The sequence below is a fragment of the Hyperoodon ampullatus genome (genome assembly GCF_949752795.1).
Source record: "Hyperoodon ampullatus genome assembly, chromosome: X".
NCBI lineage: Eukaryota > Metazoa > Chordata > Mammalia > Artiodactyla > Ziphiidae > Hyperoodon > Hyperoodon ampullatus.
In genome coordinates, this window is record NC_136913.1 from 48102788 (window position 1) to 48124475 (window position 21688).

Sequence of the window (21688 nt, forward strand, 5' to 3'; positions counted from 1 at the left end):
CTCTGTTCTCCATCCCTAAATCCCCAAAGCTTATTTCACAGAAGCATGTGGCTCTCATCACTTAAACATAGATTGGTGCCAGAGTGATGGTCCCTCTCATTTCAAACTCATAGTTAGCAGGCCAGATTTATAACCTGAAAGAATACTGAGAATCAAGGCAAAAAAGCAAGTTTCACAGGCAGTGTTTACATGTGTACCCCAAAACAGCACGGAAAAAGAGGTAGATAAACAAATGTAATTGGACTAGAATTAAATCTGCGGTTCTAAAATGATACATCCCATCATACTGTACCTAACACTCCACACTCAATCCAAAAATCACAGCAGAAAAGTGCCTTTTAAACTTTCACACATAATTTTGCTGTCAAACCATTAGAATTCATGCTTGATATAAAACTGGCAAGAAAAATATGAAAAATGAAATGGATATTTGTTATACTACAGCAAATTGCCTTAGAGATTCAAGACTGCTACAAATATACATAGGGTTATTTTCATTAGATTTACACCAATACTGGTTTCATATTCTTATGATGTTACACCCAACTTCACAAACATAGCAGCAGGTAATTCATGATGAAATGCTCACATTGCCACATATGGAGATACAGTACTATTCATCAGACTTGCACTTTGAGAAGTAAACATGGTGGTTGGACACACAGACTACCCCCAAATAAACTTTACAAGCGGGATGGTTTAGTATAACCGTTTTTTCTTCTACAAGAAGGAAAATGGAAAGGACAGGTTTGTGTGTGTGTGTTGGAAATGGGAAGAAGGCCCTTGTTACATAGTAGGCTCTTTGTTAAGTAAGAAGGGAATTTCTGAGCTTTACCTCAAGCGTTAATTATTTCTGGGGGGGGGGGAGTACCTCAGCAAGGATGAAAACAGCACTATCACATGACTTAGCAAAATAATGAAATAATGCAAAACCCCTAGATAGAAAACTAGCTAATATTTACAGTCAAAGTGACTGTAATTGGAATCAAACATTTAAGTAATGGGAAAAAATAACTTAAAAACCCACAGTGAGGGCTTCCCTCGTGGCACAGTTGTTGAGAGTCTGCCTGCTGATGCAGGGGACATGGGTTCTTGCCCCGGTCCGGGAAGATCCCACATGCCGCGGAGCGGCTGGGCCCGTGAGCCATGGCCGCTGGGCCTGCGTGTCCGGAGCCTGTGCTCCGCAATGGGAGAGGCCACAACGGTGAGAGGCCCGCGTACCGCAAAAAAACAAAAACAAAACAAAACAAAAAACCCCACAGTGATGTGAATAACACTGTTTTCTTCATTTCTGCACAAACTCACTTTTTTCTGTATTTTTAAACTTATACACGTTACATATACATCATGTATACATAACATAATATGTTAACCCAACTACTGCAGTCAGCATGGAGACAGCAGTACACTACTCACCATCTTCAAACTTTAGAAGACTACTTTTCTTTCCAGCAAAAAATCTGAAAAGATTCTAAATATTACAAGGCACTGCAAAATTCTGCAGGCAAAAGAATGATGAATTATACATAAAACAGAGGTGGTGGCAAAATGTGGGACATATGATGTAGAGCAGCCATTAATAAACGTAACTGTGCATGTCATCCATGGAGCTTTTTTCATCCTGGGGTACACTGTTTAAAAGGATTGCAACTCGAGAAGAAGGGATCATAAAACCTGCAGTATTTTCACTTTATAGGTTGTAAGTCTCAATGTAATTTCACAAAGCCGACTCTAATAATGAAACACAAGCAGTTTTAAAGAATTATGGATTTTAGGCACATTGTTTTTGTACACATGGAAAATTGCAATGCAAGAATTTGCATTACACTAATGTCCTAAAACCACTTCAACTTGCAAACCAATACTGTAGAAGAAATTTGAAGAATCTGTACATAGGATTTAGAAAGACTCATCCAAACCAGAGTATGTTTTATGAAAAGAAAACTGTGGCTCTTATCAACAGCAATTCTCAAAATGCTGCCCTGGATGCCCCCAAATGATAGCAACAGAATCTTCATGATGCTGAGTGTGATCCTCAGGTAAGTAACATAAGACACATTTTTTTTTGAAAAAGTGTACTGAATGTCACAAAGTAGACTGTGCAAAAAAAAGTACACCCATTCAGTTTTCCTCATTACCTGGCAAGATCATGGAGTAAAATTTTTAGAGGAATATGGAGGAAAATCTGTCAACAGAAATGTTGGGTGATCATCTGGAATGTTGACCAGTAGACAGAACTCGTTATTATGTAAATGTGTACTAGAAATGACCTTGAAATCTTCAGAGCGAAAACTAAGTATTTTAAACATCTTTATATGTGGTAGTCGATAAATACCATTTTAGAATTCTATTTGGGTTTCACAGACTGAGCATTAGGTAACTCTGTGACCAGTCTTTTAAGATTATTACAGTTAACCTTCTTGAAAACTAAAAGTGTATATTTTGACATTGCCTCCCCTCCTCCTAAAACTGGATAAAACCCAGTAAAGTGCAACTTGACAGTGATCTCTCTCAGATTCTAAAGAGGCTGCCAAAATCATCTGAGATCTAAAATCATCTAAGATGCTAGATACTAACAAGAAAACTATAACAACTGAAAAAAAGGTAATCCAAAAAAAAAAAAAAAAGCTAAGGGCAACTTAAATAGTATCGTTTGAGGGTCTACTATCTACTGCAGGACAATGTATACCCCACATCTCTTAGAACCCTGTAAAGCCAGTGTTTCATGTGTAAGTCTCAAAACCTACAAAACCTACTGTGTCAAGTAAATTTCACTTCAGAAGAATGGACTAATAGAGGTGTAACTTGAATCCTCTTTGTTAGGAACACAAAGATTCCCCCCAAATGAGATTCATATCAGCTGCAATACATCCCTTGCAAAAGAATGCAAGCCAAACCAATGCCTCTCAGATGCTCAAAAACAATATAGTGTGCACATGAGAAACAAAGAGATAGCTGCTTTGAATTACTATGGAAATCCTAAAGCAGCTACAGTATCTGCAGAATCAAGGAACTGTTACAGTTCTGTTTTTTCCTTTCTCTCCGCCTCACCTAAAACAAGGCTTCACTCCTACTGCTGTGACGACGGGAAGAAAATCACATTAAAAAGGGCTCATGTTCTATATTGGTTGACAAAGTTATTCTAATTTTATACACCAAAACATTTCCTGCAGCAAGTTACCCTGCCTTCTGCGAAAGGTAAACCTAAGATAAACGTGAAGAATCCCATAAGACTCCAGCTGTTGGAGGGTCTCACTTTGCCCATGTTAGGGGAATATAAATAGTTTTTATACCTTTTAAAGAAAAGTATCATCCAGCTGCAGAGAGCAGCAATAATGGAAAGTGTCCTGGAAATGGAAATGCTCAAGCTGAGCTTATTAAAGCATTCTGAACAGTATTTTTAAAAAATCAAGTATCAAAGAGGATAGGATTTGAAGTGAAAAAACATTTCTGTGTGCAGTGTTCTATGTACAAACTGCACAGTTCTACAGGATGATGAGCTATATCAAATACTACATTGGAACAAAAGAAATATATAGTGGAAAGTAAACTCAAAATGAGGGAAAATATGGCAGAACCCAAGAAGAAGAAAGATTATTATCTTAGGTGTCCTAGAAATAATTCTGAAAAACATCTCCTTTTTCTTCATCTTCTATTTTGATTCATTTGGGACCAGGAGGGATCGTGGATGGATTCTGCACTGGTGAAGCTGGAAATGCCTGCAAATTCATCCCCGGCTGGAACAGTCCCCCAGATTGGGTAGGAATTAGTACAGACTGTCGTGGTGTTCCTGAAATTCCTACCCACTGTACTGGATACCCTGGCCCCCCCACAGCATTATATTGACAAACATGGGGTATTCCATATGATGATAATGGCCCAGGAAATGAAGGGCGTGAGAGTCCTTGTGGCAAGGAGGTTGGGACAGCTCCACGGATTGGGGACAGAGAAGAGATCCATGTTGATGTGTAGCCCATAGTAGATGGAGTAGTCTAACAAAAAATAAAAACAAAAGATCAGTTTATTTGGTAGATACTTTTACCCATCTGTATTCTTTTTGGCTTACTACTCTCCCATTATTATTCTGAGTGTCTACCATTTTTGGAGTAACTTGCTGTGTGCTAAGCATAGTTATATACCTTATTTCATTTCATCTTCGTAACTGCCCTGCAAGGCAGGCATTTTTAGATGAGGAAACAGAAGCTCAAAATTGGTAACACCCATCACCACTTAGCAAGTTAATAGTAACGTGAGGATTTGAACACAGTTCCAGCTAACTCCAAGACCCCTGCTAAATTTCTGTTCACAGTTTAGTGTCTCCTTTCCTCATGCTAGCACTACTCTTCTATTTTTACTTCCTTCTGCCAGTCCCAGGCAGTCTCTCATTCAGGGCCACAGACAACAGTAGTCCATCTTACTACATAATTCTTTGGAGAAAGAGGAGCATGATTTAGAGTGGCATAGGGGAAGCCTGGCATATAGTAGGTGCTCAATAAATGTCACCTCCCTACCTCCTCCTACTCACTATTTAAAGTCTGACATTTCTGTTACATTTTTGGAAATTTAAGCTCGACAATTATGTTTTGGGCAGTACTAAGAAAACACTGCTGCCTGACTCTTCTTATTACATCGTATTGTGATTATTTGTATGTATAGAGATTACTGAAATCTTATGCACATGGGAATAATAAGTCTAAATGGAAGTAAATAATTCTTACTTAAAGGAGAGCTTGGTATCAGTCCCAAATTCTTAGTTCTTCTAAATTGACGGTCAAGCTAAAACGCTTTCAACTAAAGTTTCAAACTACAGTTAGGATAAAGGTTTTTAGCTTGACTCAAGAATGAATGACAAGATCTCTTGAGGTGAAAAAAAAAACATTTAAAGTCCAGCAATCCCTTTTTCATATCAGTATTTTTGTTCTGTTAAAGTAAAACTAAATACTTCTGATTTTAAAATAGCACATATAGTATGATCACATTTTTGTAAAGCTATTTCTATGTATTCATATACAGACATAGAAAGATATCTGAAATGATGTTTATCTAAAGTTAGTGACAATTATTTCTGGGTGGTAGGATTTGAAGGTGGTATTTTAAAATTTTGTACTTTTCTGCATTGATTAAATTCTATAACAAACATTATTATTTTACAAACAGTAACAATGTGATTTTTATTTCAAAAAATAAAAATTGGAGATGACATGTTATACTTAATCTTCTCCTGGATATTTAAAAGGCATCTCAGATTCAAATGACCAAAACCAAACGTATGATCTTTCTTCTACCAAAGCACACTGCCTGCTCATGTTCCCCTTCTTGATGATTGGTATGCTGGAATGATAGCCAGTTATACCAGCCAGAAACCTTGCCTTGACATCTCCCCTCTGCCAAACATCAGTTCCATCACTAAATCTGGTCCATTTTATCTCTTAAACATTTCTTGTAATCTGTTCACTTCTCTTCATCTCAGCTTCTCTCTTTTTTTAAATTGAAGTATAGTTATTTAAAAAGTTGTTCAACTCTTTATCGGGCTTACTGTGACTAACTCTTAATTGGTCTACCAACATCTACTCTTATCTTCAATAATCTTTCTTCTTGCTTCAAGCCAGAGTGATCTGTTCAAAAAGCAAATCTGATCATGTCAACCCTAGGGCTTCAATGGCTATCCATCTGTCTTAAAATAAAGACAAAGTTCCTTGTCATCACCACTTTTAAGACCCTCCTTAGATTCACTGTGCACCAACTCCTCTCTGCTCTCTTCACTTCAGCCAAATGGACCTACTTTCAGTCCTTTCATTCTCTGTTTTCCCATACAGGGGTTTTGCATATGCTGTTCTTTCTGCTTAGAATCATATTCCCTCCCCTTTTCACCTAGTTAACACTTACTCATCCTGCAGATCTCTGCTCAATCATCACTTTCTCAGGGAAGCTTTTCTTGACTTCCCTTTACTAGGTCAAATTTCCCTTACTGTATGGTATCCTATATCTCTCCTTTGTAGTCCTTATTACAGCTGCAATTTTATGTTTATTTATACAAGTCTGTTCATATCTAACTGTCCCACCAGCATATAAGTCCCATGAGAACAGGGAACATACTTGTTTTTGCTAATCAAACCCAGTGCCTAGCAGAGGGCTTGGCACATAATTGTGACAAAATTTTCTAAGGCACAGAACAGTAACATGCAAGAACATTAGATAGTGAGATGGGCTCTCCACACAAAGATATAATCAACTGAACCTAAAAATACAAAAATAGTTACCATATATAGGATACTACTATGTGCTAGGCACGTTATAGATGTTACCTCATTTAATCCTCACAGCAATCCTGCAAAGCAAGAAGGTATTATCCCTGTTTTAAAGACATGAAAACTGATGCACAAGTGACTTGTCTAAAGTCACACAACTAGTAAATGACTGAGCTGACGCTGGAACCCCAGTCCGTATAAAGACCTTCACCACTTTTATTCGTACTCCATTTTCTACTCACTCTTCTTCCAAACATCCTCATAAATAAACCACCCTCCAACTCATCAACAAAGGCCTCCATTCGCATAGTGCTCAGAGGATCTCTCACTGACAGCACAAACACATTTATGCCTTAAAATTTGCCTCTAAAGGCTTCCAATTTTTACAATGGTGATACTTATCTGTGTATAAATCGGTGCCAGGAATAATATAAATACACAGAGCCCTTAAGCAGGTACACTGCTTACTAGTTTGGAAAATCTAGGCTTTTGGAAAATTTTATTCAGTGTTAACACTAAATGTATTTTCAGACTCTTTACCAAACTACATGCAATGACTATATATACACACACATATATGTACACAAACATAACACACACACACACTCAGATATATCTCTTTCAATTATATGGGTTCAGATTCTAAGCCCTGATTCACATTTTAATATATTTACTCATTTTGAAAAACTGATACTTTAAAAATTCAAATACAGAAAAGTACAAAGTAAAATAAGGCCCAAATTCCACCATCCAGCATATTTTAATGGCTTTTCCTATTTCTATGCATATATACATGTATCTTATATAATTTTACATAAATACTATATATACTATTCTGTGAACCTGTCTTCTTCTCACTCCAGAATGCATTGTGGACATCTTTCTACATTTCAATTGCTTGTACACCTAACTAAGGCCATATGCAATTAAGTAGACATCTCGTCCATAAACTTAAGATATCTTTTATAATATTCCAGTTTAAATATCTTTAAAATTCTTTTTCATACTGAATGTGTAAGATAACTTATTGGCTCTGAGAATACTGATGTACAATTAACATAAGATAACTTTTCCTCAAAACTCAAATTCTTCTTGCACCACAAGACTGAATTAACCCTCACTCCAGATGCTTTCTCTTTTGATACTTGATGGGCTTTTTTCTCTTCAGGTATAATAGCCTAAAACAAGGGTTAGCAATCTACAGCCTGCCACCTCTTCTTGCAAATCAAGTTTTAATGGAACAAAGCCATGCCCACTTGTTTATGTATTGTCTATGGCTGGGTTGATTAGTTACAACCACATGGCTTGAAAATATTTACTAATTGGCCCCTTCCCAGAAATAGTTTGCTGGCCCCTGGCCTAAAACATAATTTGCTCAAAGACATAATGAATCTAGACAAGGATAAAAGTCTCTATGTTGTCAAATCGTACCACTCTATCGTAGTGACTATAACTATAGGCCTAAGTGAATCAATTTTTATGGTTTTAGTTCTCATAAATAAAGAGGGTCAGGTATAAACAACTTACTTCATATACTTTGTTCCAGTTGTCTGTTTCTAGTTTCTGTTGACTCTGTTTAAGTTGGTTTAAACTTGGCTTAATAAGAGAATTTCCTACTGTTTCCTTTGTCCAGTCATCCACCAGTTTGTGTAAGTCATCTGTGAACATCCCTTTTTTACTAGCTGGAGATCGCTGGCATGATGCTGCACTACTTTCCACACACAGTGGATCTATAAGAAGAAAAAAAAACAGAGAAACCAGGAAAAGGAATTAAAACTGATAAACAAATACTCTTTTTCGGCCAGTAATGCAGAACTACATATTGGGTATAGATAGGGTAACCAGACATTCTAGTTCTGGCTTAAAGCTATGGTCCTTGTGTAATTACCAACAGTATCCCTTTCACTCTCAAAAGTTTCTTCTTGTTTGGATGGCAAATTATATGGTCACCTTAGGTATAAGTCAAATATAATAAATAGTATCTCAAAAATATTAGTATCAACTCTAATCTTATCATCAGGTTCCTCAGACAGATACTTAGAAGAGTTAAAAAACAATGACAGAATGTTAAAAATGGAAAGAACCGGGCTACCCTGGTGGCGCAGTGGTTGAGTCCGCCTGCCGATGCAGGGGACACGGGTTCGTGCCCCGGTCTGGGAAGATCCCACATGCCACAGAGCAGCAGGGCCCGTGAGCCATGGCCGCTGGGCCTGCGCATCTGGAGCCTGTGCTCCACAACGGGAGAGGCCACAACAGTGAGAGGCCCGCGTACTGCAAAAAAAAAAAAAAAAAAAAAGGAAAGAACCTTATAAGTCTAATCCAAACCACTTGTTTTATAATGGGGAAATGAGGGCCAGAAAAAGTAAATTGACATGCCTGAGTTCCTTTTTTTTTTAAAAAACAAACTTATTTATTTGTTTTTATTTTTGGCTGTGTTGGGTCTTCCTTGCTGTGCGTGGGCTTTCTCTAGTTGCGGCGAGCGGGGGCTACTCTTCGTTGCGGTACGCAGGCTTCTCATTGCAGTGGCTTCTTTTGTTGCAGAGCACGGGCTCCAGGTGTGTGGGCTTCAGTAGTTGTGGCATGCAGACTCAGTAGTTGTGGCCCATGGGCTCTAGACTGCAGGCTCAGTAGTTGTGCTGCACAGGCTTAGTTGCTCTGCGGCACGTGGGATCTCCCCAGAATAGGGATCGAACCCGTGTCCTCTGCATTGGCAGGCGGATTCTTTTTTTTAACATCTTTATTGGAGTATAATTGCTTTACAATGGTGTGTTAGTTTCTTCTGTATAACAAAGTGAGTCAGCTATATTTATACATATATCCCCATATCCCCTCCCTCTTGCATCTCCCTCCCACCCTCCCTATCCCACCCCTCTAGGTGGTCACAAAGCACCTAGCTGATATCCCTGGGCTATGTGGCTGCTTCCCACTAGATATTTTACATTTGGTAGTGTATATATGTCCATGCCACTCTCTCACTTCGTCCCAGCTTACCCTTCCCCCTCCCCATGTCCTCAAGTCCATTCTCAACGTTTGCATCTTTATTCCTGCCCTGCCCCTAGGTTCTTCAGAACCATTAAAAATTTTTTTTAGATTCCATATATATGTGTTAGCATACGGTATTTGTTTTTCTCTTTCTGACTTACTTCACTCTGTATGGACTCTGGATGGACTCTAGGTCCATCCACCTCACTACAGATAACTCAATTTTGTTTCCTTTTATGGCTGAGTAATATTCCATTGTGTATATGTGCCACATCTTCTTTAACCATTAATCTGTCGATGGACACTTAGGTTGCTTCCATGTCCTGGCTATTGGAAATAGTGCTGCAATGAACATTGGGGTACATGACTCTTTTTGAATTACAGTTTTCTCAGGGTATATGCCCAGTAGTGGGATTGCTGGGTCATAGGGTGGTTCTATTTGTAGTTTTTTAAGGAACCTCCATACTGTTCTCCATAGTGGCTGTATCAATTTACATTCCCACCAACAGTGCAAGAGGGTTCCCTTTTCTCCACACCCTCTCCAGCATTTATTGTTTGTAGATTTTTTGATGATGGGCATTCTGACCGGTGTGAGGTGATACCTCATTGCAGTTTTGATTTGCATTTCTCTAATGATTAATGATGTTGAGCATCCTTTCATGTGTTTGTTGGCAATCTGTATATCTTCTTTGGAGAAATGTATATTTAGGTCTTCTGCCCATTTTTGGATTGGGTTGTTTTTTTTTTAATATTGAGCTACATGAGCTGCTTACATATTTTGGAGATTAATCCTTTGTCAGTGGCTTCATTTGCAAATATTTTCTCCCATTATAAGGGTTGTCTTTTTGTCTTGTTTATGGTTTCCTTTGCTGTGCAAAAGCTTTTAAGTTTCATTAGGTCCCATTTATTTATTTTTGTTTTTATTTCCATTTCTCTAGGAAGTGGGTAAAAAAGGATCTTGCTGTGATTTACGTCATAGAGTGTTCTGCCTATGTTTTCCTCTAAGAGTTTGATAGTTTCTGGCCTTACATTTAGGTCTTTAATCCATTTTGAGTTTATTTTTGTATACGGTGTTAGGGAGTGTTCTAATTTCATTCTTTTACATGTAGCTGTCCAGTTTTCCCAGAACCACTTATTGAAGAGGCTGTCTTTTCTCCATTGTATATTCTTGCCTCCTTTATCAAAGATAAGGTGACGATATGTGCGTGGGTTTATCTCTGGGCTTTCTATTGTGTTCCATTGATCTATATTTCTGTTTTTGTGCCAGTACCATACTGTCTTGATTACTGTAGCTTTGTATTATAGTCTGAAGTCAGGGAGCCTGATTCCTCCAGCTCCGTTTTTCTTTCTCAAGATTGTCTTGGCTATTTGGGGTCTTTTGTGTTTCCAAACAAATTGTGATATTTTTTGTTCTAGTTCTGTGAAAAATGCCATTGGTAGTTTGATAGGGATTGCACTAAATCTGTAGATTGGCAGGTGAATTCTTAGCTACTGCACCACCATGGAAGCCCCATGCCTGAGTTCTTGCAATTAGATACCAGCAGAGCCAGGCCCAGAATTCTAAAGCCTAGACAAGAACTCTTTCTTTTAATATACAATACTGACTTTCAACAATCTTCAGAAAACTAGAATCTCATTTAATTTTTTGTTTACCGATATTTCTTTTTATTATTGATAAAAACAATGTCTATCTAGAATAGCAGAAATAAGAAGGCAGATGGTTTTGTTAGCCTCATGAGTTCTGGAGCACAAGATGTCCAAATAGATGAAAGAAATCACTTACAGATGTCTTCATCAGTGAAAAGTTTCCTAATCTGAACATCACACTGTCTTTAAATTATTTAGTACTATTACACAGGCTAACTAAATCATTCTCATAGAAAAGATTCATAAAGTTCCTGTGACTGATTTACAAGTCAAAACTTACAGAGTGGGTCTAAAATGAATTTTAGTAAATGCAGTTGTGAAATTTAAGCACAGTAACACTTCCACAGATTTAATTAAATAAACATGTGAAAATATCTTGTACAATTGTTATGGTACTTTTTTTTAATTGTGAAAAGCTATAAAAAATGTAAAATATAATGCAAGAAGCCTACATATAAACACTTTCAAAGTACTTTTCTTTATATTCTTTGAAACTCATAACAGGCCCGTGATATAGGTTCAGCAAGTATCATTCTATTTTGGGGATGGGAAGACTAGAATCCAGAAAGTAAACAGCTGAGGTTATACGCTGGGGTTAGAACCCAAGTATCCTGACTATTTGGTCAGTGCGCTTTCCATTGTACCATGCCAATCCATGTAATGAACTGGGAAAAGGATAAGAAAATTGCTTAATAAGGAGGAACATGATAATCTCAATGATTGCTTATGCATAGTCTGTCATTCTCTATGACCCTTGTGCTACTGAAGGCTTAGAGTCAAGGAGATTAAAAGTTAAATGGACATAGGGAACTATACTCAATATCCTGTGACAAACCATAATGGAAAGAATATGAAAAAGAATACACACACACACACACACACACACACACACACACACATATATATGGCTGAGTCACTTTGCTGTACAGAAAAATTAACACAACATTGTAAATCAAGTATACTTCAATAAAATTTAAAAACAAACAAACAAACAGAAAAAAATACAAGGGAAGTCTGAGAAAAACTGCCAAGAGGAGCTTAGAGACATGACACGTAACTATCAGGTGGTATCCTGGATGGGATCTTAGAACAGAAAAAGAATTTATGCAAAAACTAAGGAAATCAAAATAAAGTGTGGAATTTTGTTAATAAAAATTAAATGGAAACACAGTAGTGAAAACTGCTTAAGAAGAGTTTAATGAATTAAGTGGAACATGTTCTCATATACAAAAGTGAACATATTCTCATATACAAAAGTGTTTTACAAGAATAATTTTTACTAATTTTGGGTAACCATCATGCACTAAAAGGACGTACCAATCTTGTTGGAATTCCTCCTTTTTTTTTGTTTTTGAATTCCTACTTTTTTAAGACTTAAAACCCAAGGACACACAAGTCAGCCTATAATAAAAGTATCATTCTTTCCTGTTATCCCTCTGCACATTCATGCGATTCTCTGCCAACTCCAGTGAGCAAACAAATAGCACAACAATGTTGGGGAAGACTTTGGAGCTGAAGCCTTCATAGATTGTGTTCTTAACCTGGAAAAATGTCAGCAGGTAGGAATAAAAAGCAGACGATAGCCAGAAACATATACATATTAGTGCCAGCATTTCTGCCCACCCAACTAATCTGGAGGAGTATTTTTGTGCTCATTCCCCTTTAGTTTCTTTTAAAAAAAAAGAGAGCTAAGGGCTTCCCTGGTGGTGCAGTGGTTGAGAGTCCGCCTGCCAATGCAGGGGACGCGGGTTCGTGCCCCGGTCCGGGAGGATCCCGCGTGCCGCGGAGCGGCTGGGCCCGTGAGCCGTGACCGCTGAGCCTGCGTGTCCGGGGCCTGTGCTCCGCAATGGGAGAGGCCGCAACGGTGAGAGGCCCGCGTACCGCAAAAAAAAAAAAAAAAAAAAAAAATAGAGCTAAGTTTGAATGTCATTCATTTAAGAACATTTCTGTACTAATGGAAAACCCAATGTCAGGAATCTTCTTGTGTACAAATCTGGTGGAACAAGTGATCTTATGCACTCAATTGGCAGGCAATGATGGCTGCTGCACTAGTGATACAGTTGCCAACAAGTAGAGGAAGAAATAACAAACCGAAACAAGTATTTATTTTTCTTTTATTGAAGTAACATTATATAAGTTTCATGTGTACAACACTGTATGTCTACTTCTGTATACCCTACTGAATGTTATTCAGTGCCTAACTATTCCGTTAGGCACGTTTATTGATTGATAAATGTTAGGAATATTTATTGATTGATTTCATTTGAAAGTTATTCATGTCATATTAAAGTTCAGAAACCAGAAATTACCCGACGAATGCACATTAAAAGAAGTACTCTTCAAATGTGTTTTATGATAGGTAGTAACATAACTTCAAAGGTGCTCTTTAATATTCATTTCTTATTGATGAAATGAGTAAAATCAGAGTTCAGTCCTTGGTGTTCTTTTTTGTTTTCCCCCAAGGTGATTTCTACATTCAGATAGTTCCAGCAATCACCTAGCTGCAAATGTTTCCATCTCTTATCTCAAATCTTGATGTCTCTTCAGTCCAACCTCACAGCCAACTCCCAAATGTGTTTCTCCAATTCAGTGTCAATAAATTCTTCAATTAAATACACCTAGAGTCAAGCCTATCATGGTCTAAGCACGACAGTTTGCCTAAATCTTATATTTCTGATAAAGATACCATATTTTCTACAAACCACCCGGACTCAGACTCTTTGGATCTCTCAACAAACACACACATATCCAGTTTATACCACATCATGGCAAATCATCCTATACAGCATCTCCTGTCTGTTTTCACTTCCATACTTCTCTAAACTCTTAATCATCTCATATATGGACTGCCATGATGGCAATGATCTAAATAGATTCACTCCCTGGTTCTAGCCAAAACATTCTTCACATTGCCACCAGATTAGTACCAGTTAAATGCTGTTTTCAGCATTTCATTCCTCTGCTCCAAAAAGCCCCCCAAACCCCAAACTTTAACAGTTTCTTAGTACTAACAATAGTGGGTTTTCAACTTGTTTCGGTGGCAAAGTCCTTGGTAGTCATGATTGTCTTTGCAGAACATGCAAACATAGATTATCTTATTTATTATCCTTGAACATCATATCATTTATTAAGCTTAAATACATAATAATGTGTTAGATTAAATATATTATCTTACATCAAACTATAGCATAGATAAGCTGTGGCAGTTGCCAAAAATTAAAAAAAAAGTGTGGGGAAAAAAGCCTTCTAATGTAAACTCTCCATTTCACCCAACTGTTATATTCTTTCTCCCAAATACATCTTACATTTTACGATTTGCATGCCTTTATAACATGCAATTCTACCTACTGACAATACTCTTCACACTCCACTTCATCAATTTTAATCCGGTCCATTTACCTTTCAACACCAACTCAAATCCTACTTCCTGAATGAAACAGTCTCAGACCACTATCGCCTTTGACGATCTCCCATTGCCTCCTTTCAATCCACTGAAGACAGGATGTCTGGTATTGGGAGGCAATGCAGTACAACAGTGAAGAGCCAACACTTTGGAGTCAGACAGATTTGCTTAACCCCACTAACTGTAGTCTCCTTGCCTATAAGGACAGAGTAACTTCTACCTACTTTAGAGATGTTTTGAGGATTGAGATTATGTAATGTGATTATGTTTCAGGGCTCCCAAGACCACTCACAGATTTACTGATTCAATAGACGGTCTTACAGAACTCAGCATATAGTTGTGTTCATAGCCAAGTTTGTTACAGCAAAAGGATGCACATAAGATCAGCAAGGGAAAAATACACAGGATTCTAGAGAAATTCATGCACAGACTTCCCTATGCTCTCTTTCTATTGTGAGGGAGCATTCTTGAGTATGCTCCTTTCTCTCAGCAACAAAAAATGGTAAGTTTCTGGTCAGGGAAGCCCAATAGAGACTCAGTGCCCAAGGTTTTTATTGGTGACTGGTCATGTAGGCACCTTTTGCCTAGCATTTACCAAAATGCCAGACTCTAAGAAGGAAAACAGGTATTCAGCATAAATCACATTATTTGTACCAACAATCTAGGCAACGTGAGCTATACTTATCAGTTAGGGAAGAAAGGGAAACCAAGTTCCTGCACACCAGCCAAGGTCCAACCTTGGAAACAGGCCTTTTTATAGATAGCAGTCTTGTGCCTGCTATGTTAACTCTTTTCTGCATAGTTTAGCACAGTGCTCATATTATAAGTTAACCGCATACCTAAATTGTAGATACCATTACATGCAATATCCTGCATCAGTTCATGTTTCTCACAAAATAGGTATACCTGTGTGTAGGGAAAGATGGACGTGGATCTGTGTATATATGTTAAGGCAGTGCTTCTTTAAATGTGTTCTGTGAAAAGTGGGTTCTCTGGTAAAACTGTTTTGGGACTTGTACATTTATTTCCTTTCTTGAAAATTCTCAATTCATATTAGCACATTAAAGGATCTAAGAGAGTCTACAGTGAAAAAATGGTTTTTATATGATTGACTCCAACATTTCCTATTTGACCATGCAACACCTATTAACTCCTTGCTGACAGCTTACAAAATGCTGTGCTAAGGCCAACAAATGTGTCCACCAATCTTGGCCAAATGGGGAAAATATGAAATGTCAGCAAGCTTTGAAAGATAGCTATTAGAACTAGAAATATGAAATCACTTGGTTCTGTGATAGTCAATGAAGTAATAAATCCACTAGAAGGTATGTGTGGAACACCCTACCTTTGCAAACTTGGCTTCAATGAATTCTTAAAAGAAAGAGAAAATGAAGATAATTTAGTTCCCATTTAGGGAAATAATATTTTCATATTAGGTCTGCTTAGGAATCAATCTAAACATTTTAATAAATAAGTTAATTTAATGGAAGTTTAATAGTTAGATACTGTCATTTCTATCTGCTAAAAAATAATTTCTGGCTTCTAGCATGACAGAGTGAGGAGGTTTTCAAACCCTCTCCCTCAAAAGCAGTAATAAAACTGGACAGAACTCTCAGAAACAACCATTTCAGCAATCTGGAATTTGCCCAAAGTCATACAACAGAATTGAAAGTGTTACTCATGAAAACTACTCAACTTTTAAGAACTGTGTAATCTGTGGCATTTTTTGCCCATGGCTGTTTCTGTTACCTTTGCACCACCTCTTTTTGCCCAGCAATTCAACCACAGCAGGACAGGCTGAGAAAACAATAAGCTTTGCTACTGCTGCCATAGGTAACTCACTTGATTTGGAGCTTTAGAAGCAGTATCTCCATTAACCTGAGGTTAACAGGGAGACCTGGGAAGTGAGCCAACCATCGCAGGCTTGATCAATTCTCCACATATCTCAGGTTGACTGGAATATCGTCACATGCACAGCATAAACTCGAGGGCCCAAACCATACACACATCACTGGCTGACAGAGCCTGAACATACAAGGAGGAGGCATGAGAAATCCTAGAGGAAAATGAAAGCTAGAAAATGGCCTCAAGTTTAAATGAGTTTCCCAGGCCAGGCCACACATAGATCCAGCAGCAGAAAGTGGAAGCCCTTCAAGCTTGAGGTGTTTAAAAGTGCAACCGCTGATCAATCTCTGGCTGACCAATAAGTAATGCAGATATAGGGGTCACTCCCAGGAAGTCAAGCTTAAAAATAAAAACTAGGGGGGAAAACTGAGCAGAGACATCAGCAGCTATACACTGCGGGACAAACGGGCTTAACATATTTAGTCTCTCCATAAAAGCTGGACAGAATACATGGAGCAGCAATCTGAGGATTGTGAAGAGTTAATAGTTGCAGGTGACTAGGGAATAAGACCAAAATTCAAAGTACCATTAAAATGGCAGTGAGTTTACCAATTTTTCCTATCTGGTATCCATGGCTAATCTAGAAGCAGGCACTGGGGTATTCAAAGAGAAATCTCCAGAGGAAATCCTCTACTTTTGGCATAAGAAATGGGAAAGGGAACTTCCAACATTCTCAAAATGTATAGAAATTCCTGTTTTTTTCTTCTTTTCTCTGTACTCTCTCTCTTACCCCCAAGCAATCCTGTGGTGGGAGAGTCCCTGGAAGCTCATGGAAGCCAAACTCTGAGGGAGGGAACCCCTCCCTTCTGATCAGTGGTGTGAGTTATGGTTCCATGAGAGTGAAGACAATCACTGTTGCTTTACTGCTGTCTCTAATCTCCCAAAGCTTGGCCCTAAACATGTGCAAAGCGGTAGGTGTGCACAAGAGAGCGGAGTAACTAAAATCCCAGATTTCTGGCTGAGGAACAAAAAAAGGAGTCACTGGGAATCAGAAAGTACTGGAGGTACTGCAGGGAGGGAAGAACTGAGGAAAGTTATTTTTGAATTCCTGAATTTACTACTGAGCTGTGCATACATGAATCCAATCCTATTCAGCACACCAAAGACATGAAAACTGAACGAACAGACAACTTCCCAAGACTGAGACCCTCTAGGAGACCCACACGTGGGACAGGTCCAAAGAGCACCACAGAGGCAAAGCAAATGAACTGACATTAGAACAGAATACAGAAGACAGGTTGGAACTCATAAGGTAAAAATAACTGGGTCAATTACCTCCTATAACAAAAATGTCAACATTCTACATAGGATTTTAAAAAGACACCAGAGTCCTAGAATATTCAAAATGTCCAGCATAAAATTCAGTATGACTTGGCATACACAGAACCAGGGCAATTTCAACTCATATGGGAAAAGATAACCAATAGATACTAATTCAAGGACAATATAGATGTTGGAATTATCTGACAAAGACTCTAAAGCAGCTATTATTAAAATGCTCAAATAGGTAACCACAAAAACTACTGAACCCAATGACAAAATTGAAAATCTCAACAATGAAATAGAGAAGAACATAAATGAAATTTTAGAACCAAAAAATATACAACAACCAGAAAAACCCATCCAGAAACCTCCTTGGATGAACTCAATAGCAGAAGGGAGATGACAAAAGAAAATTCAATTTTTTCCCAATTTTATTGAGATATAAGTGACATACAGTACTGTATAAGTTTAAGGCTTACAGCATAATGATTTGAATTACATACATCATGAAACAATTACCACAATAAGTTTAGTGAACATCCATCATCTCATATAGATACCAAATAAAAGAAAAAAATTTTTTCCTTGTGATAAGAACTCAGATTTACTCTCTTAAAAACTTTCATATATAACATACAGCAGTGTTAATTGTACTAATCATGTTGTACAGTACATCCCTAGTACTTATTTATCTTATAACTGCAAGTTTGTACCTTGTGACCACCTTCGTCACCACACAAAGATACTATATTTTTGTATTTTTTTGGACTATATTTCTCATGCTGTACATTTCATCCCCGTGACTCATTTATTTTCTAACTGGAAGTTTGTACTTCTTAATTTCCCTCACCTATTTCACTCATTCCCACCATCCCCCAGAAAATTCAATTTAAACAACAGAGAAATAAGACGGAAAACAAACATGTAAAGAAACTAAGGGACCTATAGGACAATAGCAAAAAGTCTAAAATCTGTGTCATCAGAGTCCCAGGAGAGTGAAAAAAAGAGCATGATAAGAAAAAAATACCTGAAGAACTACTAGCTGAAAACTTGCTAAATTTGGCAAAGGACATAAACCCACATATTCAAGAAGCTCAGTGAACTCAAAACAGAAATAAACACAAAGAAACGTATGCCTACATATGTAATTGCTGAAACTGAAACAGAAAAATTGCTGAAAATTAAAGAGAAGAAAAATTCTGAAAGCAACCAGAGAAAAACAATGCATTTTATACAGGAAAACAATGATTCAAATTTCTAGGGATTTCTCATCACAAACCATGGAAGCTAGAAAGAAGTGGCATAATATTTTCAAAATGCTAAAAGACGTTGTCAACCCAAAATTCTGTATACAGAAAAATTATCCTTCAGGAATGAAGGTGTCAAAAAAGACATTCTCAGATGAAAAAAAAGTTAAGAGAATTTGTCACCAGCAGATCTGTTCTAAAAGAGACACTAAAGGAAGATCTTCAAACAGAGGGAAATTATAAGAGTAGGAAACATGAAAGAGCAGAAATGAAGGAAGACCAACAGAAATGGTAGATATCAGGGTAAATGTATTCTTTTCAGTTCTGAAACTCAAGCAAAATGAAAATTATAACACCGTGTGATATAGTTTTTCATATATGTAGATGGAATACTTAAGACAATTTATAGAAGGAAGAAATCTATATGGATGTAAGGTTTCTACATTCCTCTTAAAGTAGTAAAAGATTGATTTTAAGTAGACTGAAAAGTTATAATCCCTAGAACAACCACTTAAAATTGTACAAAGAAATAAAGAAAAAACATAATAGATAAATTAAAATGGAATACTAAAAGTACATTCAAATAAACCAAATGAAGGTAGGAAAGGAGAAGGAATAAAAAACAAACAGAAAACAGATTTAAAATATGGCAGACCAAAATCCAAACATATTGATCATTACATTCACTATAAATGGTTTTAAAATATTTGAAAGAGATTGCCAGAATGGATTTTTTTTTAATGTGACCATAAGCTGTCTGCAAGAAACTCACTTCAAATATAATAATATAGGCAGGTTAAAACCAAAAGGATGAAAAAGATACACCATGCAAACAATAACCAAAAGAAAGATGGAATGGGTATTTAATATCAAAGGAGACATCAAAGCAAGCAAAAATAACCAAGAATAAAGAGGGATATTACATAATGATAAAAGTCAATTCACCAAGAAGACATAACAATGCTGTGTCTGTAACTAACAAAATACCCTCAAAATACATGAGGCAAAAACTGACAGAATTGAAAAGAGAAAAAGACAAATCCATAATTACAGCTGGAGACTTCTACACTGTTCTCTCACTCAACAATAGAAGCAGTGCATAGCAAATGAGCAAGGATATAAAATAATTGAACAATACCATTCAAACATCTAGATCTAACTGACATTTATAGAAAATTCTACTAAACAACAAGAAGGTATACTTTATTTTCAAGTGCACATGAAACATTCACCTAAATAAACCATATCCTCGGTCATAAAACAAACCTGAACAAACTGAAAGTAATCAAAACAATTGAAAATATATCCTCTGATCATAATGAAATTGAAGTACAAATTAGTAACAGAGATAATAAGAAAAATCTCCAAACACTTGGAAATTAAACAACACAATTTACCAAATAAACCATAGAACAAAGAGGAAGTCTCAAGGGAAATAAGAAAATATTTGGAACTGAAAAAACCCCTACAATACAATATATCAAAACACAGAGCATCCTAGAGAGCAAAGAATAAACCTTAATGTGTGAAAAAATTTTGAATCATTTAGGAGGTCATAAAAATCCCAGGATGGAATGCATTTGTCAAAAAGTACAGAACTTTACAGCAAAAAAAGTCAACTTTAATGTATGAAATTTAAAAACATCATTTAGGAGGTCAGGGGATCCCAGGATGGAATGCAGAATGTGACAAAAGAATCTAATCATATTACAAATGTATGAAGGAATCTCACATAAAGGAGTTCAGGAACAAGTGCTGACCTACATAACTTTGGAAATGAGTGGCACCTATAATATTAAAGGCAAAAGAAACTATTCATAAGCACTGCATTCTAATTGATAAAGGTATTTCCCACTGGGGCATAAATTAACAAATCTGAAACCACTATACCTTATACTGGAATTGAACAATTAAATAAATAGATAGGGGATGGTGAGAGCCTCTCACTATTGGACTGGGAGTTTACAGATAAACAAGGGAAGAAGGCTATATAATCCATATGGTAATGGATTAGAGTTGGAGATACCAATATGAATGCATATTTACCTTAATATAGACACAGATGGTTACATATAGAAATATTCATAGACATGGATATATATCAGTTAGTATGCATAGATATATTTCCTTATCTGTCAGCTGAAAGGGCCTAGAAGCAATGACACCCCAGTAGCAATGAGCACACCAAGCACCCAGATCTTGGTTTCTAACCTAATCTCCAATAAAATGAATTATGGTTCCTTGTGGAAATGGTGGCTTCTAGGAGCAGAAAGTATACAATATGAGCTTGGAGAATGTTCCACTGCCTGTGTAGGGAAGCAAAACTTGCCACCCCAAAATATCTCTTCAGCTTGTGGATTATTTCAAGCTAAAAATAATAAAGGCCCAAACGACTTGGGAAGAAACTTTGACTTCCCTCTCACTGCCTAAAATAATTTAGATAGAGGACCTGTTTCTATTATAGAGCTATCACCAGAGATATCTACAAAGAACAGGGCTAGGTGTGGTGGGGTAAACTGTAGGCAGAGCTAAAGATCAGAGTCCACTCTGTCCCGCTGTCTCTGCATGGCCCAGCAAATATTTGCTTTTCCATCTTCATGTGAATTGCCTTCCTCCCCTTTGAAGTCCCCCAACATCTTCTTTTGTTGTTAGCTAAAGATGGTATTTAAGGTGAGGGGTTCAGTCATTTTGGTGAGTTACTCAGTTTTCCTGGGTCTCTCCCATGTATACATGTTTTTTATTAAATATTTTAATTTAATTTAATTTATTTTTTTATACAACAGGTTCTTATTAGTCATCAATTTTATACACATCAGTGTATACATGTCAATCCCAATCGCCCAATTCAGCACACCACCATTCCTACCCCCCCTGCAGCTTTACCCCTTGGTGTCCATACGTTTGTTCTCTACATCTGTGTCTCAACTTCTGCCCTGCAAATCGGTTCATCTGTACCATTTTTCTAGGTTCCACATACAGGAGTTAATATAAGA

The 21688-nt window shown here is 37.2% G+C and overlaps 1 protein-coding gene across 4 annotated transcripts in view; it reads right to left on the minus strand.

Annotated features, from left to right (window-relative positions):
• Positions 1-3662: 3662 nt before the first annotated feature.
• Positions 3663-21688, minus strand: part of WNK3 (WNK lysine deficient protein kinase 3) — a gene marked incomplete at both ends in the record, with an annotated part of 136350 nt that continues 118324 nt past the window's right edge. For all 4 annotated transcript variants that reach the window (XM_079727426.1, XM_079727425.1, XM_079727424.1 and 1 more), the window contains 2 exons: positions 3663-3992; positions 7776-7978. In XM_079727426.1, the coding sequence (XP_079583552.1) occupies positions 3663-3992; positions 7776-7978 (533 nt within the window). The remainder of the gene's footprint in view (positions 3993-7775; positions 7979-21688) is intronic.